Source organism: Notolabrus celidotus, chromosome 19 (genome assembly GCF_009762535.1).
Source record: "Notolabrus celidotus isolate fNotCel1 chromosome 19, fNotCel1.pri, whole genome shotgun sequence".
NCBI lineage: Eukaryota > Metazoa > Chordata > Actinopteri > Labriformes > Labridae > Notolabrus > Notolabrus celidotus.
The window spans coordinates 1,691,685-1,716,257 of record NC_048290.1 but is presented as its reverse complement, the minus strand read 5'-3'; the positions used below and the strand labels follow the sequence as shown (position 1 = coordinate 1,716,257).

General features: G+C 43.2%; 1 protein-coding gene across 3 annotated transcripts; it reads left to right on the top strand.

Annotated features, from left to right (window-relative positions):
* Positions 1-7,162: 7,162 nt before the first annotated feature.
* On the top strand, positions 7,163-23,472 carry tor4aa (torsin family 4, member Aa). 3 transcript variants are annotated; one of them, XM_034709094.1, is made up of 4 exons: positions 7,163-7,301; positions 7,714-7,777; positions 15,099-15,563; positions 20,547-23,472. In XM_034709094.1, exons 3-4 carry the CDS (start codon positions 15,099-15,101, stop codon positions 21,393-21,395), a joined length of 1,314 nt encoding a protein of 437 aa, XP_034564985.1. In that variant the 5' UTR covers positions 7,163-7,301; positions 7,714-7,777; the 3' UTR covers positions 21,396-23,472. The 3 variants fall into 3 exon arrangements, with proteins under 3 accessions (XP_034564985.1, XP_034564986.1, XP_034564984.1); XM_034709095.1 differs by lacking the exon at positions 7,163-7,301 and adding an exon at positions 7,595-7,632; XM_034709093.1 differs by lacking the exon at positions 7,163-7,301 and having other exon boundaries at positions 7,650-7,777.
* Positions 23,473-24,573: the final 1,101 nt, after the last annotated feature.

Here is a 24,573-nt window from a genome sequence, read left to right as displayed (position 1 = left end):
AACTGAAGGCTCTACCTCCCATACTACTTTAGAGACTTTATGTATCACAAATTTATCATTCAGGGAAGTTTTAAGCCTACACTTGTAAGTACTGAGGGTGTCTGCCTCCTGGACTCTGACTCGTAGATGATTCCAAAGGAGAGGGGTCTGATAACTGAAGGCTCTACCTCCCATACTACTTTTAGAGACTTTGGTATCACAAATATATCATTCAGGGAAGTTTCAAGCCCACTCTTGTAAGTATTGAGGGTGTCTGCCTCCTGGACAATGACTGGTAGATGATTCCAAAGGAGAGGGGCCTGATAACTGAAGGCTCTACCTCCCATACTACTTTAGAGGCTTTAGCTTTCACAAATATATCATTCAGGGAAGTTTTAAGCCTACTCTTGTAAGTACTGAAGGTGTCTGCCTCCTGGAATATGACTGGTAGATGATTCCAAAGGAGAGGGGCCTGATAACTGAAGGCCTTACCTCCCATACTACTTTTAGAGACTTTGGTATCACAAATATATCATTCAGGGAAGTTTCAAACCCACTCATGTAAGTACTGAGGGTGTCTGCCTCCTGGACTATGACTGGTAGATGATTCCAAAGGAGAGGGGCCTGATAGCTGAAGCCTCTACCTCCCATACTATTTTAAAGACTTTAGCTATCACAAATATATCATTCAGGGAAGTTTCAAACCCACTCATGTAAGTAGAGAGGCTGTCTGCCTCCTGGACTATGACTGGTAGATGATTCCAAAGGAGAGGGGTCTGATAACTGAAGGCTCTACCTCCCATACTATTTTAAAGACTTTAGCTATCACAAATATATCATTCAGGGAAGTTTCAAACCCACTCATGTAAGTACTGAGGGTGTCTGCCTCCTGGACTATGACTGGTAGATGATTCCAAAGGAGAGGGGCCTGATAGCTGAAGCCTCTACCTCCCATACTACTTTTAGAGATTTCAGAACCAGTTATATATCATACAGTTTAATGTCAGGGAGCAGGAAAGGACCACAAATACTCACTCTTCATTATAATGTGTCACTTTGTCCTTAAAAAGTAATCAAAGCAATCAAATGATAATCAGAGTAGTCGGCTGTGTGACACTGGTTTGGTTTAGGGGTTAAAGTGTGCGCCCCGTGTACGGAGGCTACTCCTCATCACAGCAGACGCTGGTTTGACTCTCAGCCTCAACCATTTCCTGCGTATCTTCCTTTGGTCTCCACACTTCCTGTTTCTCTTCAGCAGTCTTATCTAATAAAGGACACAAATGAATAACAATAATGATAATAATAATAAAATCAGTTATAATAATAATGGGGTCCACTTAAAAAAATAACATTAAATTAACATTTTTGGCTCTAGTTTTACTTTTTTTTTTTTTTTTGTCTTTACATTTAAGTTGATTAAAAATTCAGGGACATTAAAAAAAATGTTAAAAAATGAAAAATTTGAATTTGAATAATCAGCAAAAAATAAAAAATAAATTAAGACATTAAAACTTCTATTTCAAATTATAAACAACTTTATAAACTTTGTTAAAAAATCCAAATAAGCTTTTCAAGGATTAAAATGTTAAAAAATGAGCACTAAAGTTATATTTTTGTACATTTTGCTGCTTATTCTTTAAAACAACATTTTAATTCACTGGACTTTTACTTGTTATAGTCATTTTTTACAGCATGATGCAGCTAGAATTAACACATGTTATCTTTAACACTATCCACCACATGCCGGCTGATGAGGTCATGAGTCGTGCTTCAGGTCATGTTTCTCACGTATGATTGTTTAAGGTGTAAGCAGGATGTAAGCTTGAACCACTGTCCCGTCAACAAAGCAGCACTCATACAACTTATTATGAAAACACTGACCTTTGACCCCCAAAGGTTCAAACGCCTTTTTAGGGCCTAAAAGAAAAAGTGATGATTACGGCGATTGATGAATGTGCTTTCAGTCTGATGACTCTAATCTCATCACTCATACTCATCAGTTTCTCTGTGGTGAACCTTTGAGGTCTCAAATAACAAACACTGATCACATCACACTGTGGGAACGTCTCTCACACCTTCTGCATCCTGCTGAAAATATAAACATGTTACAGAGTTTGCATCAAATTGCAGCTTTCAAACATCTGACTGACTTTTATTTTCTGCTGCCGTCATGTGTGACTAATCCTCCCCTCCTACTACAACATTAACATTTACTCCCAGCAGCCTGTTCAGAGTAAACTGTGTACAGGAGGGTGGAGCTGCACAGAAGGAAGCTCGGACTTCCTCGTGATCCAGACAGGCGGCTTTCTAAACACATGATCTAATCTGCCATCGATCAGGCGGTCAGCTGCGGAGCACAGTTTGGCAGATTAATGTTTAATTTCATGCTCCTGTTTCTCATGCAACACGTTTTTATTTATTGAATGTAACCAGGAGAAACTGGTGAGATTGAATATCTCATCCTGAAGAGTCCAGAACAGGTCGGTCAACATGTCACCGTTTATTTGGAGGCAAATCAGAATGCAAAGGTTTCCACGCCTCTCTGTTCCATATTTAGTTTCCAGTGTGGCTTTTTATAGCTCCGCCCACACAGGTTCACTACTGTCATCTTTCCTCATTGATTAATCTCTTTGTTTGAACGTCACAATGGAGAGATCGACTGAGAGAATTCCACCAGAGACAAAGGTGACACTGTTTCACCAGCTTCTGTTTTATTTGCTCATCATGGGAAAACCCAGAATTCTGTTTAATGAACTCTGATGATGAAGATGATTAAACCAGTGAATGATTTATAAACTGATCATGAAAACATCAGATAGATCTCATATTACTGGCTTTATGTGCAACCTTTGAATAATGTTTAAAACATTTATGAGATAACTCACAAACACGACTAACAGTTAAAAGATTTCATGTGTTTTATTGCAGAAATGTTACAAACTGAATCAGAGCTTTAAAAATGGAAAGTGACAGAATAAATCATCATTTAAAAAACATCAATATTTGAGAGTTTCATGTTTGAAATCGACACAAAACAAAGCTGTACGATACGAAACGATGCAATACGATGCGATGTGATACGATGCGGTAAGATGTGATGGGATATGATACAAAACAATACAATATGAGACATTACAATACAATGTGATATGAAATAATGTGATGCAATGCAATAAAATATGATGGGATACGATACATTATGATACAATACGATGTGGTAAGATACAGTACAACATGATGCGATACAAAAAGAGACAGAACGATTTATGTCAAAAACATCGCCTGTCTCCACCCCTCCCTGAAACTCTCATCCACGCCTTCATCACCTCAAGACTCCATTATTGCAATAGCATCCTCTACGGTACACCCAACACCCTCCTCAACAAGCTACAATACATACAAGACTCAGCTGCACGCCTCCTCACTCACTCCCGCTCCAGAGACCACATCACCCCAGTCCTCCAGAACCTCCATTGGCTTCCCATCCCCTCAAGAATACAGTACAAGATCCTCCTCCTCCTCACCTACAAAGCCCTCCACAATCTAGCTCTCTCCTACCTCACCGACCTTCTGCAGCCATACAATCCCTCCACCAACGCCAACCTCCTCACCCCTCTCACCAAACCCAAGCACCGACCCTGGGGGGACAGGGCCTTCTCTGTCGCTGCCCCCACCCTCTGGAACTCTCTCCCTCAACACCTCAGATTCTCTCCCTCACTCACCAACTTCAAATCCAGACTCAAAACACACCTTTTTACAAAGGCTTTTAAACTAGAATTGACTGATTTTTTTCTTGTTTTGTTTTATTTTGCTACCTTGCTTTTCTCTGCTTTTTTTTTTGCTTTTATTGTATCATTTTATTTTCCTGTAAAGCGCTTTTATAAATAAAATGTATTATTATTATTATTATTATTATGTTACCATGCAAAACTATACAATACAAAGCAATACAATTCAACACCAAATGATAAGATATCAAACGATTAATGTTACAACCATAGACTGTATAATATGGACGTAGTATCCGTGACGTCACCCATCTGTTCCTGAGAGCTGTTTTGAAGCCAATCGACAGCGGCAGCCATATTGGAAATGCTGAACTCAACCAGGCAGAGTGTGACGTAAAGGGGCGGAGTTTGAGCCTCTTAGCCAACAGCTATGTGTTCCTGACCGGGAGTCAAGTCAGTCATGTCCTTATTTGGGCAAAAACTTGTAATCTTAATATCTCCTGAACCGTACAGTGTGTGCTGATAGAGAGATTAGCTTCATAGAGTCTCTAAAGATTCTTCAGCTAGTTCAAAACATCGCAGCTCGAGTATTGACTAAAACTAGGAAGAGGGAGCACATCTCTCCAGTGTTAGCTTCTCTACACTGACTCCCAATAAAATGTAGAATAGAATTTAAAATCCTTCTTTTAACCTACAAAGCCCTTAAAAATCAGACACCCTCGTATCTTAAAGAGCTCATAGTGCCCTATTACCCCTCTAGAACTCTACGCTCCCAACAGGCAGGCCTGCTCATCGTACCTAAAATCTCTAAAAGTAGTATGGGAGGTAGAACCTTCAGTTATCAGGCCCCTCTCCTTTGGAATCATCTACCAGTCAGGGTCCGGGAGGCAGACACCCTCTCTACTTTTAAGAGTAGGCTTCAAACTTTCCTTTTTGATAAAGCTTATAGTTAGAGCTGGATCAGGCTTGGACCAGGTCTTAGTCATGCTGCTATAGGCCTAGACTGCCGGGGGAACTGACACACTGACACACTGGGATCCTAGCTCACCCCCTTCCCCCCAACCCCTTCATCACTTACTTTAACTCTGCCTGTCCCATTAAAGTTACTAACCATAGACCTTTCTGGAGTCCCTGAGCTCCCTTGTCTCGTAGATTCCTCTGAGCTGCCGTAGACGTCCTCCTGCTGCGGACGGTCTGGACTCCAGCTGATACGGACGTGCTGGACTCCAGCGGCAACAGCTTCTACTACTCGTCTCATCACTATCACCTCTCTCTCTTACTCCCCTCTATCTGTCTTTCCAGACCCAACTGGGTCGAGGCATGATGGCTGTCTAACATGAGTCTGGTCCTGCTGGAGGTTTCTGCCTGTTAAAGGAAGTTTTTCCTCACCACTGTAACTAGCTAAATACTGTGAGGTGCAATGCTCATGATGGATTAAGGTGGGGTCAGACTGAGTCTTACCCTGTCTTGAAGTTGGGTCTCTGTTCATAATTTGACATAGAGTGGTCTAGACCTCCTATGTTTGTAAAAGCGTCTTGAGATAACGTTTGTTGTGATTTGGCGCGATACAAATAAAGATTGATTGATTCATAGAGGCAAGCTGTTTATTGAACCAGGCTGTAAACATGTTTATTAATGCTGCAAAGATCGTCTTCTTTGAATGGGTGTGTATGTGGTTTCCTGTGTTTCTGCAGCCAGCCTCAAGAGGATTCTCAATGAACTGCAGTTTATAACACTTCAGCACGGGCTTCATCGTTTGAGACCGGAGGTAGCCGCTTGGTTACGATGTGAAACTATACAATACAAAACGATACAATGTGATAGGAAACTAAATGAAACCAAATGTGATCCAATGATCCAAAACTGTCATGAGTTAAAGGTGACATATCACGCTTTTTTAATCAACATATATTGGTCTAGAACCCCCTCCTTTCACCACATCACCCCCGTCCTCCAGCAGCTCCACTGGCTACCGGTCAAACTCAGAATCAATTTCAAAATCCTTCTTTACACATTCAAGGCCGTCCACAACCTCTCCCCCCCCCGTATCTCTCTGATCTCCTCCACATCGTCACCCCCTCTCGCTCCCTCAGGTCTTCCTCCTCCCTCCACCTCTCTGTGCCCCCCGCCCGTTTCAGCAGAGCTTTCAGTCGCTCTGCTCCCCAACTCTGGAACTCACTCCCACCCGACACCCGAAACTCTGACTCACTACCCCTCTTCAAATTAAAACTCAAAACCCATCTGTTTCAAACTGCAGTCCCTGCTTCATTTCCACTGCTTCATTTTTAACTTGGTGTTACTTTGCTTGTTGTTTTTATTTATCTTATCGTGTTCTTTTATTTATTGTGTTTTTTATCTGTCTGTAAAGCGACCTTGAGTGCTTTGAAAGGCGCTTCTAAATAAAATGTATTATTATTATTATTATTAAGAGGTCCCCAAAACATGTCTTTAAAGTTTATGCTCAAAAAAACACTTTGAAATCAGATTCTGGTCTGCCTGAAAAACCCTCTTCTTCAGCCCTCCTCAGAACAGTCTGTTTTCTCTCTGACCACGCCCCCTCAGGAAGTGGGTGTGGCCTCGGCTGTCCAGCACGTTGATCTAATGTTTACATGTTGGCTGAATATATACGGCTGCTCACAGACCCGCGTTACTTCAACCCTCTGAATCTGATCCAGAATCTGATCCTGATGGAGAGGCGCCTGCAGCAGGACCTTTCTGAACCATTGGTCACAGATTTAGTGTTTCTTGTTGTTTTATTTGTCAGCATGTCGACGTGTGTCTTGGTACACAGCTACAGCTACGAACATGTAGCTATGTGGCTATGCTAACTAGCGCTAGCACTTATCCATGATAAATAAAAATCATCCACTAGATCTTCAAATCTGCAGACGTGGGGAGTCAAACCGACCTTTGTGTTTCTTAAGACAGCCTACAACTAGCATGCCTCCCTCCTAAGCTCCTTGTTAGCACACATGTGTGCAGGGAATGAAAAACGGAGGAGGGGTTGAGTTGTATTTTATACAGTCTATGGGCTGAACAAGCTCCGAGCTCTGACTTCCTGTTACAGACCGGATGGCGTTGTGACGTATGAAAAACACTGAAAACTGAAACGGCTGGTTTCAGCACACATTTACAGAAAGGTGGACACAGATTTCAGGGAGAGAACCATTAAAAAGTCGATTCTGCATGATATGTCACCTTTAAAGTTTAGTTTAGTTTTGTCCTTGTGTTTATTCTGTGTTCTAATTTATCCAAAGTGTCCCTTGTGTTATTAGTGATCCATGTCTCGTGTTGTTTCTCTCTGCTCTGATGTGTTTCCAGTTCAGTTTGACTTCCTGTCTTCTTCTTTGTGTGTTTCCCTCCTGTTTTGATGAACCTGATCAGTTTCACCTGTGTTCACACCTGTGTTGATTACTCTGTGTGTTTAGTCACTCTGTCCTGTGTTTGATCATTGTCAGTCTCTCCTGTGTTCTCTGTGTTCTTGGATGTTTCAGTAACTTTTGTTCTTTTAGAATTAAAATCTTAATTTTTCTGCACATGGGTCCTCCTTCAAGTTTTTCCAATCATGACAACGAAACTAAACGATATATGATGGTACGTTTGATCAATGCATGATACCAAATTATACAAGATGTTACAATATATTACCAAACATTATTTGATACAACATAAAAAGATACCTTGTATGATATGATCTGATGCTACGCAGCATGATACTTTATTAGACACTATGACAGGATAACATCTGATGCAACACCATACAACATGATATCTGATCTGATAAGACAAGGTCTGATATGCTCTGATATGATATATGACATGGCAAGTGAAACCTCTGAGTAAAAACTGGAGAGAGAGAGAGAGAGAGAGAGAGAGAGAGAGAGAGAGAAGGAGGCGGAGCCAGCAGATGGTCGAGTATTCAGAGGTAAGATAAAAAGATAGGAGGTCTCTTCCTGAGTTGAGCTGTGAGCTGAGTGCGTCTGTTCTCTGCTTCCTCCCCTCACAGAACATGGACTAAAACCTCCACTCTGAACTTCTCTCTCTTCAGGAAGACTTGAGCCTCTGTAAAGGTGAGAAAACTGTTAACCCTGCATGTTCATTCTTCACTTTTTAGTCTCTTTGTCCTCTTTTTTTCCTCCACTTCTTCTTTGCATACAAACCTGCAGGGTGAAGTATGTGTGCAGCTGGGTGGGTAGTAGTAAATTAGTACCTGTGTGTGTTCTGTGTGAAACATGGATCAAGAAAGCAACACAGAAGAAGACTTTTCTCCTCTTAATAGTACAGCCTGTTTGTGTGTTTGAATGTTTTCAGTCTCTGCTTTTTTTCTGTATGTAAACCTGCAGAATCAGGACAGAGAGGCTCCCTTAATGTGCATTTTTCACACTGAGCTCTAAAATGTGTGGTATGCAGCCGGTCTCTTCAGGTCCCTGCATGTGAGGAGACAGATAAAGCCCAGATACTGTGTCTCTGAGTCTCTGAGTCTCTGAGTCTCTGAGTCTCCCCGCTGAACTCTGCTGAATTCTTTTGTGCTGATGCAAAAAGAGGCTTGGACACACGAGTATGACATGTCTACCAGAGAAGACGCTGATTCAGAGCCAAAGATAATATCTGACTGTTCACATGAGGCCGCCTCTAATATCTGCTCATGTTAGGGATGGTCTTCCCACACGTCCAGTAAATAGTCGACTGGGGGATTGACAGAGCTCATTTGTGTGTGACACTTTTTGTTGGCCTGACTCAATCTGGGTGTAACTGATAGTTCCTCCTTTTTTACTGCAAGAAAAAAAGGCCAAGAAAGTCACACCAAGGTCTGCAAAACACCAAAATGTGAGTGCAACCAGAGTGATTTGACACGCACAGTTTTGCTCATACGGACGTTTCTTGCAGAAAAACTGAATGAACCTCCACCAAAGTGTCTGAGTCATGTAAAAGCACGTAGTAGTTTACGTGCAGAGCGCTTTATAAACACATTTTGCATTGTGTCTCGTCATAAAGTCCAGAAATAGCAACAAAACAACTCCTACATTCAAAGAGCATTGTTCTCCAACATGGAACAATAGCTTCAACACCAGGAGAACAGGTTCTCACTTTAAGAGTATAAATAAGACACTGACACCAAAAACCATCAAGGTGTTTCTGGAGCAGGGTGAACAAAAGGCCTGCCTCATTAATCACAGGTGAATCACCTGAAGACACCAACAAAATACAAACCCCTTCAAAATAAAACAGGAAGTAACCACACTCCAAAAGAGGGGTACGATTGAAAGTCAATCAGATATTTTTATGTCACCAAATCATCACAAACGCTTTGCAGGACAAGCACATCCACACTGCGCTCTTTGTTGTTTGATTTAAAGGTGACATATCATGCAGAATGGACTTTTTAATGGTTCTCTACCTGAAATCTGTGTCCCTGTCTACAAACCCCCTGAAAAGTCAAAGACTCCATTCTGCCCCTGTTCTGATTTCTCCACCTTTCTGTAAATGTGTGCTGAAACCAGCCGTTTCAGTTTTCAGTGTTTTTCATACGTCACAACGCCATCCGGTCTGTAACAGGAAGTCAGAGCTCGGAGCTTGTTCAGCCCATAGACTGTATAAAATACAACTCAACCCCTCCTCCATTTTTCATTCCCTGCACACATGTGTGCTAACAAGGAGCTTAGGAGGGAGGCATGCTAGTTGTAGGCTGTCTTAATAAACACAAAGGTCGCTTTGACTCCCCACGTCTGCAGATTTGAAGATCTAGTGGATGATTTTTATTTATCATGGATAAGTGCTAGCGCTAGTTAGCATAGCCACATAGCTACATGTTGGTAGCTGTGTACCAAGACACACGTCGACATGCTGACAAATAAAACAACAAGAAACACTAAATCTGTGACCAATGGTTCAGAAAGGTCCTGCTGCAGGCGCCTCTCCATCAGGATCAGATTCTGGATCAGATTCAGAGGGTTGAAGTAACGCGGGTCTGTGAGCAGCCGTGTATATTCAGCCAACATGTAAACATTAGATCAACGTGCTGGACAGCCGAGGCCACACCCACTTCCTGAGGGGGCGTGGTCAGAGAGAAAACAGACCGTTCTGTGGAGGGCTGAAGAAGAGGGTTTTACAGGCAGACCAAAATCTGATTTCAAAGTGTTTTTATGAGCATAAACTTTAAAGACATGTTTTGGGGACCTCTTAGACCAATATATATTGATGAAAAAAGCGTGATATGTCACCTTTTAAAGATGCCTAACATGAATCCACCATGAGCTAAAATGAAGCAACATGAAGGGAGGAAAGACTTCACTGTAACAGGCAGAAACCTTGAGCAGAACCAGATTCGTGGTGCACAGCGATCTGCTGAGACAGAAATCGAGAGGGAGGATCGAGACAGAGCAACAATGAGTCAGAGATGATGCATAGTGAACGTGTGATTATGCAAATCAGAGTCCCAGCAGGTTCTGCAGAACCCTGACGTGTCAAACTGAGCAGTGGTTTTGGGTTTAGTTACACTTTAAAGTGAACTAGACTCCTGCAGGACTATTGATGCTGACAGTTCTGTCCTTATTCAGCTCTCCTTCTTGACTCTATCTCCCCACTCTCAAGATCAGACCACACTCATGTTTTTACCACAGTGTCAACAGGCAGAGGGGGAATGAGACAGACTACTTTCTGTGGAGTGATTTGATGTGACGTGTGATCAGGTTTTTCTTGGTGTTGTTTTTGGTGTTGAGAATGAATCATTGTTCTATTTGTCTTTGATCAACAGAACAAAGCATTCCTTTCTCCTTTTGATCTGTTCCGTTCCGAAAATTCTTTTGTCATTCCTCTGACTCGCTCGGTCTTTGGTGAAAGTCCTCTTAATGTCTTTGCTCCCTCTTCTTGGTCTGAGCTTCAGGGTCACCTGAAACTGGATTGTTTCTTTTGATTGGAGGATTTTAAATCTAGGATAAAGGATGATCTGATCAGCTTGTGCTCATGTTTTAGAGCTTAACACTGCTCATTTTTAAATTGATGTAATAGTTACTTCTTATGTTTTGTCTTGTTCTCAATGTGAAACCTTTTAAGCTGCTGTCTTGACCAGGACTCCCTGGTAAAAGAGACTTTGTATCTGAAGTGGAGTATTCCTGTTAAAAAGGAGGTTAAATAAAAACATTCATTCTGTTCTCTGTTGATGTGTTATGACGTGTGTGATCAGGTCGTCCCTGGGGTTTTGACCAATCACAGTCAAGTATTCAACACAGCCGGATAATACCAACACACACTCTGCAGATTTATGACTAACACCAACAAGCAACAGGGGTGCAGTAATGATGACATAAGTATGACTGATGGTGATGATAGTTGAGGTCAGAGGGTTAAGTAAGGAGCTCGGTATAGGCAGCAGTTTGGTTTTTTTTGGTGACCTGATAGGCTTGTCAGAAATTTATGATCAATAACTTCTTAAAGAAACATCAACTCACTCCCTCACATAGATACAGATACATTGTTTTGGTTGTTGCCCCATAGACTGTATAATAATGGACGTAGTATCCGTGACGTCACCCATCTGTTTCTGAAGAGCTGTTTTGAAGCCAATCGGCAGCCATATTGGAAATGGAAAAATCCCCCCCCCCCCCCCTCTGTACAGTGTGTGCCGATCGAGACATGATCTATCCTTAATTTCAGCAGCCACATTAAGACAATTACAAAGTCTGCCTACTATCACCTTCAGAATATATCAAGGGTTAAAGGACTCATGTCTCAGCAGGATGCAGAAAAACTCCTCCATGCATTTATCTTTAGCAGACTAGACTACTGTAACGGGGTCTTTACAGGACTCCCTAAAAAGTCCATCAGACGGCTGCAGCTCATACAGAATGCTGCTGCTCAAGTCCAAACAAGGACCAACAAAGTAGACCACATCACTCCAGTTCTTAGATCCCTACACTGGCTTCCTGTCTGTCAGAGAATAGACTTTAAAATCCTGCTGATGGTTTATAAAGCACTGAATGGTTTAGGCTGATCTGCTGCTACTTTATGAACCACCTGGACCTCTGAGGTCATCAGGTTCTGGTCTGCTTTCAGTCCCAAGAGTCAGAAGGAAACATTGTGAAGCAGCGTTTAGTCATTATGCACCACATATCTGGAACACACTCCCTGAAAGCTGCAGGTCTGCTCCAACTCTCACCTCTTTTAAATCAAAGATTAAGACTTTCTTATTTGCCACTGCCTTCCTATCTTAGATCATTTTAACTCACTTTAAATTAAAATTTTAATGTAATTTTTAATATATTTCTAATTTTCCTTTTCTTTTCTGTTTATCACATTTGTCATTTTAATTGTGTTCTTTTATGCCTGTCTGAATGTTTCCAATGCTTTTAATGTGTTAATGTAAAGCACATTGAGTTGCCCTTGTGTATGAAATGCGCTATACAAATAAAGCTGCCTTGCCTTGCCTTGCCTTGCCTTGCCTTGCCTTGCCTTGCCTTGCCTTGCCTTGCCTTGCCTTGCCTTGCCTTGCCTTGCCTTGCCTTGCCTTGCCTTGCCTATCCAGACTACACTCGTCTCTGTACCAGGCTATAAACATGTTTATTTCTGCTGTAAAGATCGTCTTCTTTGAATTGGTGTGTATGTGGTTTCTGGTGCTTCCAGAGCCAGCCTCAAGTGGACACTCAATGAACTGCAGTTTATAACACTTCAGCATTGGCTTCAATTCTCACGGCCAGAGGTTGCCGCTTGGTTTCCCCTTGTTCCACTATATTAAACCCGCCCTGATCTAAATTCTCAGCCAATCACAGCACAATAAAATAACTGCTTATTCTCCCTGTACCCTGTTTCACATAATCTTCTCACACATGCATACATTTGAGGGATATATAAATGAATGTAAGAGAGGAATGTGTTCGGGCCAGAAGGAAACATGGCTCGCTGTGAGAATATGATGCATGCAACAGCTCTCACAAACTCCCTGGTTTGCATTTCAGCAGGTGGAGTTGTAACAGCACCGGCCAGTTAATGTCCCTGAGGGATTGCACTTCCTGATTCTGCAGGAACATTTCCAAAGTATTTCTCTTCTGATTTGAATTTCATGCTCAGAGGAAAACAGCAGCAAGGCGCCTGGAAAAATGGTCTCATGTCTGTCTGGTAATCTTTAAAAGAGGAAAAGTAGTCAGATAACAACTCATAACAAAGCTGATAATGCTTTCTAAAGAAACACGAGCTGACCACAGGGTGTGAGCTGTGAACTCTGAGGAAATCTTGCTTGAGAATTTGACTTTATCTGCATTTTAACACCACCCAGAATCCTCCTGAACATATCAATCATCATATTTAAAAGCATAGATATCAGTATAAAACCAAGCTGACTCAGCATCCTGCTTCTTCTTCTTCCCCTCATTCAAACTTCTGTTATTTCACTCTGCTTCCCCGCCACACCAAAAGGAAATAACTGAGTGTATTATTGCACCTCCCGCACGCAGCTATTTCACACCCCTCCTCTCTCACTGCCTGTTCGGGCGATCATTTCAACACCCGGCCTTTAACTGTTTGCAGATGTTAGTCCCAGGAGACCCCTGAGCGTAAGAGGCGTCACCGTTTTAAAGAACTGTGAGTGATAGCATGAGTGTGAGTGTTCAGTATCTAACATCAGAGTGTGGTTACCAAAACCAGCCCCTCTCTCTGACGGGGACGCTGACAACATTCTGATAACAAAGAGGAAGTTCGACCAGAAAATGCTGTTTCCAGTCACACTTTTTATTTCAGCATACAGATGTAGGTCATGAGACTGTTCCAGTGTGAAGTGTGCTGTATCTGTTAAACTGTGCACCAGTGAGAGAGGGAGAAGTAGTAAAATATCTGACATAGTGAGATAACCTCCCTCACTTAAAGCTCCTGTAAGTAACTTTCACTTGGTGCTGATTCTGGCGCCCCCTGTTGGGAAGGCATATCTTTTATCTCTTAGCTGGTTTTATCCTGTACATGAAGCATTTTATTATTGCAGGAGGAATCTCATCCTGCTGTCTTCTCATAGTTTAGGTGCAGCTAATCACAAGTTATTCAGCATGAAAATGTTAAAAAAATGGCTGCTAACTTTGTCAGAAAATAAGAAATACTACATCCTGTGTGTGCGGTTAGAGAAATGAGCTAATCAGTCCAAAATTATTTTCATACCAGGCTGTAAACATGTTTATTTAAGGCTGTTAAGAACGTCTTTTTTTGAATGGGTGTGTATGTGGCTCTCGGAGCTTTTGGGCCAGCCTCTAGTGGACACTTGAAGAACTGCAGCATTTTGTACTTGTCATTTATCACACCTAGAAGTTACAACTTTGTGTGAACTCAGGCTATGAAGTAAATCTGATGCTTATAGCTCCTGGCAATCAACTACAACACACTGTCAGTCAACTTGGCCACGCCCCTAATTAAGCCTAATTAAGCCTAACTAGGCCAAACTCTCCGCCTTAGGACTTAAAAACGGATGAGTCATAAATCATCTTCTGCTCAGTGTATGTGACTTTATAACGAGCTGCAGAGACTTTTTTGAACCAGGCTGTAAACATGTTTATTTCTGCTGTAAAGATCGACTTTTCAGAATGGGTGTGTATGTGGCTCTCAGAGCTTTTGGGGCCAGCCTCTAGTGGACACTTGAGGAACTGCAGTTTTCAGTACTTCTGCTTTGGCTTAAGTTCTCACACCCAGAAGTTACCTCTTTGTGTGGTAAATCTGAGGCCTAAAGCTCCTTTCAAACAACTACAACACACTACCTGTCAGTCAACTTGGCCACGCCCCTAATTAAGCCTAATTAAGCCTAAGTAGGCCAAACCCTCCGCCTTAGGACTTCAAAATGGATGAGTCATAAAACCTCTTCTGTTCATTGTTTGTTTATGTATAATGAGCTGTAGAGACAGTTTAATATCAGCTCTAACAGGGCTTTGTTGATTTTCAGAACAGGCCTCAAGTGGACACTCGAGGAACTGCAGTTATTACACTCAACACTGAAGGTTGATGCTTGATGTAATCCTTATTTGTGAAGCAATCTGACCTGAAAGTTCTGAACACAAACTGGAGGTTTCACCCAGAGAACCAAGACTGGAGTACCTGATCTGATCTGAGCTTGTAGTCCTTGTCTGTCTTTCGTATGATGAGTCTGATAAAGTTCCCAGGACTTCTTGTTGTTGATGTTACGATCACAATCTGAAGATCAGCTCAGATTAGGGAAGCTGGTCTTCTGATTTACACTAGCTGTCTCTTCTGCTCTTTGTTGGAGCACCTGACAGGTTTTAATGGAGAAAACTAACAACAAAATTTAAACTTGACGACATGAAATCAAAATAAAAGTGCTCCAGTGAGTGTTTGTAATCTGCATATGTAGTTTAGAAGTTTTGATTAGAGCAGCTTTAAAGTTCTTTCTTTCTTTCCTTCCTGCAGATGAGCGACCAGGACAGCAGCAGCAGCTCCTCCTCTCAGACAGAAGAGGAGCTCGATGGAGAGATGGATGAGGAGACAAACGGAGAGGTGGAGAAGGAGGAAAGCCACAGAGACAGTCCGGCCCAGAGTCTGTCCACCTTCTCCTCCTCGCTGCGCGCCGTCATCCGCATCAAACAGAAGTACCAGGTCATGAAGCAGCGGCGTCAGGAGATGGCTCTGGCGCTGTCCGGAGCGGGAACCTTCCCTGGAGCTCCGACGAGAACCAGCCCCAAGATCTTCACCTTCGATGGAGTCACCCCCTCCGCCTTCCCCATGCTCTCCTCCTCCAACCCTCAGAAGAAGAAGAGGAGGAGGAGGAAGAGGGTTCTGTTTCCAAACAGAGGAACCTGCAGGAGTCCGCCCAAGCAGGAGCGCAGCCGAGCAAAGTACTGCCTCTACCTGCTGTTTGCCATCGTCTTTGTCCAGGTACAGTAACCATGAGCCCATGCAGTGACTTCCACTACAGAGTCAGTTTTCAATGCAGTGACTTCCACTACAGAGTCTGTTTTCAATGCAGTGACTTCCACTACAGAGTCTGTTTTCAATGCAGTGACTTCCACTACAGAGTCATGTCTGTTTTCAATGCAGTGACTTCCACTACAGAGTCATGTCTGTTTTCAATGCAGTGACTTCCACTACAGAGTCATGTCTGTTTTTAATGCAGTGACTTCCACTACAGAGTCATGTCTGTTTTTAATGCAGTGACTTCCACTACAGAGTCATGTCTGTTTTCAATGCAGTGACTTCCACTACAGAGTCATGTCTGTTTTTAATGCAGTGACTTCCACTACAGAGTCATGTCTGTTTTTAATGCAGTGACTTCCACTACAGAGTCATGTCTGTTTTTAATGCAGTGACTTCCACTACAGAGTCATGTCTGTTTTCAATGCAGTGACTTCCACTGCAGAGTCACGTCTGTTTTCAATGCAGTGACTTCCACTACAGAGTCATGTCTGTGTTTAATGCAGACTTCCACTACAGAGTCTGTGTTTAATGCAGTGACTTCCACTACAGAGTCATGTCTGTGTTTAATGCAGTGACTTCCACTACAGAGTCTGTTTTCAATGCAGTGACTTCCACTACAGAGTCTGTTTTCAATGCAGTGACTTCCACTGCAGAGTCATGTCTGTGTTTAATGCAGTGACTTCCACTACAGAGTCAAGTCTGTTTATAATGCAGTGACTTCCACTACAGAGTCATGTCTGTTTTTAATGCAGTGACTTCCACTACAGAGTCATGTCTGTTTTTAATGCAGTGACTTCCACTACAGAGTCTGTGTTTAATGCAGTGACTTCCACTACAGAGTCTGTGTTTAATGCAGTGACTTCCACTACAGAGTCTGTGTTTAATGCAGTGACTTCCACTACAGAGTCTGTGTTTAATGCAGTGACTTCCACTACAGAGTCTGTGTTTAATGCAGTGTGTGGTCGTCGTCAGTGTGTCTGCAGTTATCAGTGAATAATGAGGGGAAGCTGTTTTTATTGCCTCCTCTGTGTGAGTCAGCAGGGTGTAAATATAGTCCTCATGTCTTCATGCTCGGTCTCGTCTGCGATGGTACAGAACAGAAATAGAAAGTCACTAAGCCGAGTTCATTCAGACCTGAGGAGGATCATTCATCATCCCTGAGTGACAGAGTCAGAGGGGACGCTCCCACGGCTCGTGTCTGCCTCGGCCTCTTAGTGACTTCACCCAGCCGTGACTCCTGTCAGTGAACGCAGCGTGACGAATGTTTGTTTTGCTGTTTCAAACATAAACATGTGTTTTTCCTGCTGCAGCAGCTGGAGGAACTCAAACTGCTGTTCTCTGTTAGAAAGGTTCCTCAGCTTGTGTTTTATCTGTTATCAGGAAAGTGACTCATAAATCTCTAAACACCATGTGCAGAGAGAGTAGAGGAGGAGGTTCTTCCATCTGAGAGGAGCATGATGGTGAAACAGCTTGTGCAGAATGTGTGATAGTTTATTTTGAAGCAGGAAACAGCTGTTACATCGTCCTCTTAAAGCCACATGGCTCCATGGACAGAGACGGTAGTTTCACAGGAGTTGCTGCTCTTCGTCTGCTTCTGTCAGTTTGTTTATTTGAGGTTTTGTTGATGCTGAAATGCTGATTTTGGTGCGACAGAAACACTGAATGAAACATGATCATATTAGATAACCTCATCTGAAGTTCTGCAGGGTGTAATTGTGGTTTTTTGAGTCTGGAGGCCACAAGATTTAGTTATCTTTCACTTTGATCAGGGGTTTTTCCTTCTTAAGATTAAATTATCACCATTACAGCTCTTTACAGGCCGCACTCAGTTCATCCAACTCAAATCCTTCACTTCACATCCCTCCCCCGTCACTTCAGGTGTGCCCCAGGGCTCTGTCCCTCCTCTTCATCACCTACCTTCTCCCACTCGGCAATATCTTCCGCAAATTCGGCATACACTTCCACTGCTTCGCGGATGACACCCAGCTCTACCTCTCCAGCAAGCCCGACTCCACTCTCCCACCCTCCTCCCTCACCCTCTGCCTCTCTGAGATCAAGTCCTGGTTCACCTCCAACTTCCTTCAACTCAACAGCAATAAAACAGAACTCCTCCTTGTAGGCACCAAATCCACCCTATCCAAAGCTGACAGTTTCTCCCTCTCCATCGACAGTTCAACAGTGTCCCCCTCCCCTCAGGTAAAGAGTCTGGGTGTCATCCTCGACAGCTCACTTTCTTTCAACTCTCACATCAATAACATAACCCGGTCTGCATACTTCCATCTCCGCAACACCAACCGTCTCCGCCCCTCTCTCACCCCTCACACCACTGCTATCCTGGTCCACAGTCTCGTCACCTCCCGTATCGATTATTGTAATTCACTCCTCTTCGGTGTCCCTCACAAATCCCTCCATAAACTTCAACTGGTCCAAAACTCTGCAGCCCGCATCATCACTAGAACCCCCTCCTTTCACCACATCACCCCCATCCTCAAGCAGCTCCACTGGCTACCGGTCAAACTCAGAATCAATTTCAAAATCCTCCTTTACACATTCAAGGCCGTCCACAACCTCTCCCCCCCCGTATCTCTCTGATCTCCTCCACATCGTCACCCCCCTCGCTCCCTCAGGTCTTCCTCCTCCCTCCACCTCTCTGTGCCCCCCGCCCGTCTCAGCACCATGGGGAGCAGAGCTTTCAGTCGCTCTGCTCCCCAACTCTGGAACTCACTCCCACCCGACATCCCCTCTTCAAATCAAAACTCAAAACCCATCTGTTTCAAACTGCATTCCCTGCTTCATTTCCACTGCTTCATTTTTAACTTGGTGTTACTCTGCTTGTTGTTTTTATTTATCTTATCGTGTTGTTTTATTTATTGTGTTTGAATCTGTCTGTAAAGCGACCTTGAGTGCTTTGAAAGGCGCTTCTAAATAAAATGTATTATTATTATTAAAAAATCAGCAGGTACAACATTTTTGTTCCATCCATCCATTATCTTGACCGCTTATCCCGTTAGGGGTCACGGGGGGCTGGAGCCTATCCCAGCTGGCTTTGGGCCACCCTGGACAGGTCGCCAATCTATCACAGGGCTGACACAGAGAGACAGACAACCATTCATGCACACACTCACACCTACGGGCAATTTAGAGTGATCAATCAACCTGAGCATGTTTTTGGATTGTGGGAGGAAGCCGGAGAACCCATGCATGCACAGGGAGAACATGCAAACTCCACACAGAAAGGCACCCGCCCGGCCGGGGATTCGAACCAAGAACCTTCTAGCTGTGAGGCACCAGCGCTACCCACTGCACCACCGTGCAGCCATTTTTGTTCCAATTCAGAAAAAACAAACACAAATCAAGCTCCAGGTTAGAAGTACCAGGATGTATGAGATCGTATCACATTGAGAAAACAAAGTCCTGTTTTTCTGATTTTTAAGAGAGAATTATGAGAAAAAGGCTTTTTGTTGTTGTTGTTGTTTTTTACCTTTTTTTTTTTACCAGGTAAAAACATTTTTGAGAACCAGTTCTCATTTACAAACATGACCTGACCAAGAGGCGCCAACAGGAACACACACACACACACACACACACACACACACACACACACACACACACACACACACACACACACACACACACACACACACACACACACACACACACACACACACACACACACACACATATAAACATAAAGTAGAACAAAAGCGAACAAGTAAGAAGCATCTGTGAGTGAGGTGTAAGGAAAGTCTGTGTGTGTATATAAGTCTGAAGTGATCAGCAGGAGGAACAGTCAACTACAATCTGTTGAAGTCTCAGCTTGAAGGTTGTGAGTGGAGTCAAAGCTGAGAGTTTGAGGGTGTTTTGTAAGTTGTTCCTGTTGTTGGCTTTCTGCAAAATGAGAAGAATTAAAAACAGTGCCTAGTGCGATATGAATCATGGGCGACGTGGAGAAGAGAGGACAGGAATGGAGGTGTCTTGCTCAGGATTGAAGAGATATGAAGAGAGGGCCAGTTTATAGAGGTCTCAGTGGTGAGTAGGGAAGGGTGCATTAGTGGCAAAGCGGACAGCTGAGAGATAAAGAGTGTCCAGTTTCTTGAGGCCATTTTATAAATGATAAAAAGATACAATTCTGCTGCATTCTGGGTTTCCTGTATTCTCAGCAGTTGCCTGATTATCTCGGGTCACTGTGTAGCCTGGAGACATTTCAGATGCATCACAACCACAAAGCATGCAACTCAGAAACTCTGCAGCGTCCAGCAGATCAGAACAAGCTTCACGTCTGACAACCTGCAATAAAACGACAAACTGAAAATAAAGCCGTCTTTGTTTCTTAAAGTCGGGAGCATCTCCAAACGCCTCGAACCGAAACCAAACTGGATTAAAGAGACGAGTTAGAGCACGCCGTCTCCCTGGAGGGACCTGAGTGAGAGCTTCTGTTTTGGCTTCCTGAGACACCAGGATCTCCTTGATTCAGAAACAGAGCAGATTTTAATTTGACCAAACATTTCTGTTATTGTTTCTTCATTTAAGACAGACAGGACTTTAATTTCTCAAGTGCATGACGTACTGAAACTGATCTCTACCTCTGCAGTGAGGAGAAAAAGAAGAAGCTGCATCATTGAGAAAAACCTTCTTGTTTATGGAGACGATGCTGTAACAGGAAAATGTGCAAAACTTGATTTAAAAAGAAGAAGAAGAATCTTAACATTTCTCACAAAAACTTCAATTGACAAAGTTTATTCCTGTCTTTGTTGTTGTAAATGTTTCTGTTGCATCAAACATGATAACTGTGCAACACAGAGAAGAAGAAATGAAGGCCGGAGGAGATCAACAACTCCTTCAGACTCTCAGAAAGAGTTCAGTCTGTCAGGAGTCGTCTTCATTTTGCTAGAATTCAAAGTTTGTTGATTTGTCGTTTAATATCTGTCCCCTCTCGTCCTCCAGGTCTACAACGCCATAGAGAACCTGGACGACCACGTCCTGCGGTATGACCTGGAGGGACTAGAGAAGACTCTGAGGAGGGAGGTGTTTGGCCAGCAGGGGGCGGTAGAGGGTCTCCTGGTCCACCTGAAGGACTACCTGTCCACCTACGTCCACAACAAACCCTTGGTGGTGTCCCTGCACGGCCCCAGCGGCGTCGGGAAGAGCCACCTGGGACGCCTGCTGGCCGGACACTTCCGCTCCGTGGTCGGGGAGACTCTGGTGCTCCAGTACTACGTCCTGCACCACTGCCCCCAGGAGGCGGACGCCCTGCAGTGCGCCGGCGACCTCTCCGCCATCATCTCAGAGATGGTGGAGCGAGCCGAGGAGGAGGAGAAGATCCCGCTCTTCATCTTCGACGAGGCCGAGCACATGCAGGACGAGATCCTGGACGCCCTGTGGACGCTGGTGGCGTCCAAGCAGTCCAACGAGTACCTGAACGCCATCTACCTGTTCCTGAGCAACATGGGTCACGCGCACATCACCAAACACATGCTGCACAACTCGTCCAGCACCTCCATGGCGTCCGGGCGCCACAGCGCCCTGGTGAAGGAGCTGACTCCGGTGTTACGCAGCTCTCTGGAGAAGCTGCACCAGCTGTGGAGCGAGGCCAACATCTTACCTCTGGGCCTCCTGGAGAAGGGTCACGTGATGGAGTGCTTCCTGGACGAGATGACTCGAGAGGGCTTCTACCCGGATCACTCCAACATCGAGCGCCTGGCGGGGGAGATCGAGTATTACCCCGCTGTAGGGGGGCACGAGTACTCTCAGACCGGCTGCAAACAAGTGGTGGCAAAGGTCAACCTGCTGTGATCCTCCGCCGCTGTGCAGGAAATATCTGACATTCTTTAAAACCATGAAGAAGAGCAGCGCCAGGAGGCGGCGAGGAGGCAGCGAGGTCACATGGTTACAAAACTTGAATGACAAAACTCAGAGCCAAAGTTTTCATAAGCCGTGATGAAAGAATGTAAGAGAGCAGCTCGGACGCTGAAGACGTTCGACTGTGTCGACATGTGAAGAAGTCTGAAACCACCCGGTCCAGCTCTAACTCCAGATCCTTAAACCTGGACCTGCTTTAACTCCAGATCCTTAAACCTGGACCAGCTCTAACTCCAGATCCTTAAACCTGGACCTGCTTTAACTCCAGATCCTTAAACCTGGACCTGCTTTAACTCCAGATCCTTAAACCTGGACCTGCTTTAACTCCAGATCCTTAAACCTGGACCTGCTTTAACTCCAGATCCTTAAACCTGGGCCTGCTTTACTTTTTTTAAACATATTTTAAAGACTAAAAGGAGTTTAGAACATTTGGTGCAGCTCCAGCAGATTGCTTCAGAGAGACAGGGTGTGGTGTCAGGACGAGGATCTGAACTCGTCCTCTAGAGGAGCTGTCAGTCAGACAGAATCCAGCGTGTGGATTCTGTGCAGGGTCTGGATTCTGTGCAGGGTCTGGATTCTGTGCAGGTAAGATGTTTTTAAACTCAACAGCTGTGAGATATTTCACTCCCCTGACTGGAACAGTCATTTTAGCTTGCAGGACTCACTGATCTCATGCTTTCTTCCTCCATTCTTCTTTGTTGAAACACTTTAAAACACTAAACCGACCCGGACTGCGTTCAAAGCTCTGAACCTGCAAATCTTACTTCAAATCTCACTTCCTGTGAGCTAAGATGACTGCTTTGTCAGAGGAGGTGGATGTTAAAGATTTAATCCATCAGAAAGTTCTCTCTGTGCTGGATGAATCATCCCTGTGATATTTAGACTGAAACAGAAATAAAACACGGCCCAGGTTTGCAACAGAAAGACTTTTTAAAGGGCTAGTTCACCCAAAATATGAAAAGTTAGGAAAAATGAAAATTTCTAACTTAAAGCTCCTGTGAGGATTTTTTAACTGGTTGTGAAAGAGACTGAATTTAATTCTGATGCCTTAAAAAGACTCCAAAACACAAAGAAGAGCATCAACAAAAAGGACTTCTTCTTTGTGCTTATCTTTAATATTTGAAACTACAGGTGGAGGGTAGGTGACATAAACGGATGAACTGCTGATTCAGCTTTTCTCTCACACATTCAAGGCAAAGTTTTTCTGTGAGTGATACATTTGATTGTTCGACAACAGGGTTCAATTATTTCTTTAAAAAAAAAAAAGAACGACGACACGTGTAAACCCTGCTTTGTCCACAGGGGGGCGCCAAAATCCCCTCAAACCAAAAGTCCCTCACAGGAGCTTTAATTAAAAAAAATCTCTCCATTCTGGCTCTTTTTCTATTTTAATAAAAAAAGGGATTTTAATTGTGAATTTATTACCATGCTAACATTGACGTTAGCATTTAGCTTTGCCCATATATGGCATCATACAGCTGCTAAAGTGCTGTAGTGTTTTTAGATTTTAAAGGAGGGAATAATCTCATAGACAGCTGTTAAGAAATATATTTAAAGTCTAAACACAGCAGATGTAGTTTTTCAGATTTGGGTGAACTATCCCTTTAACCCCTTTTTAATATTTTGCAGTTACATTATCAGGCAGCTCAACCCGACACACAGGAATCAAGGTGAACCAGTATTTGTAACATTTGTGAGGGGAATTCAGAGACCACTGACAGAGTTCAGAAGTTTGAATGTTTGAAATGTTAAAGTTTGAATGTTTGAAATGTTAAAGTTTGAAATGTTAAAGTTTGAAATGTTTGAAATGTTAAAGTTTGAAGCAGCCAACGTGACTTTTTTTAACATTAGTGTGAGTCTGACACAGAAATGAACTTTATGTGGAGACTTGTATTTGCGTTCGATCTGATGGGATCAAATCATGAATATCAACATTCTGTATTCAGTTTATTTTCTGTATGAACTTTAATCTGTAGTTGGTGAATCGACATTAAAGACAACTTTCAAATAAGAGAGGTGAACATTTATTTTATTTAGGAAAAAGGAAAATCTCAGAGTAATATTTAGCATTTTGTGAGTTAGGATTATTTGCTTTTATTTTGTAAGTAAATTTCTAACTGTAAAAAATAGATGGAAACTCGGCCTTAAAGGTGACATATCATGCAAAATTGACTTTTTAATGGTTCTCTACCTGAAATCTGTTTCCCTGTCTACAAACCCCCCGAGAATGAAAAAAATCCATTCTGCCCCTGTTCTGATTTCTCCACCTTTCTGTAAATGTGTGCTGAAACCAGCCGTTTCAGACTTCAGTGTTTTTGTTACGTAACAACAATATCCGGTCTGTAACGGAGTCAGAGCTCGGAGCTTGTTCAGCCCATAGACTGTATAAAATACAACTCAACCCCTCCTCCGTTTTTCATTCCCTGCACAAATGTGTGCTAACAAGGAGCTTAGGAGGGAGGCATGCTAGTTGTAGGCTGTCTTAATAAACACAAAGGTCGGTTTTACTCCCCACGTCTGCAGATTTGAAGATCTAGTGGATGATTTTTATTTGTCATGGATAAGTGCTAGCGCTAATTAGCATAGCCACATAGCTACATGTTCGTAGCTGTAGCTGTAGCTGTGTACCAAGACACACGTCGACATACTGACAAATAAAACAACAAGAAACACAGAATCTATGACCAATCGTTCAGAAAGGTCCTGCTGCAGGCGCCTCTCCATCAGGATCAGATTCTGGATCAGATTCAGAGGGTTGAAGTAACGCGGGTCTGTGAGCAGCCGTGTATATTCAGCCAACATGTAAACATTAGATCAACGTGCTGGAGAGCCGAGGCCACACCCACTTCCCGAGGGGGCGTGGTCAGAGGGAAAACAGACTGTTCTGAGGAGGACTGAAGAAGAGGGTTTTTCAGGCAGACCAAAATCTGATTTCAAAGTGTTTTTTTGAGCATCAACTTTAAAGACATGTTTTGGGGACCTCTTAGACCAATATATGTTGATGACAAAAGCGTGATATGTCACCTTTAATAATGAAACAAACACTCATTCAGTTATGAGAAGAAGGAGGTAAGTTATAGTTTTTACCTTTTTGATTATTATGAGGTAAAAA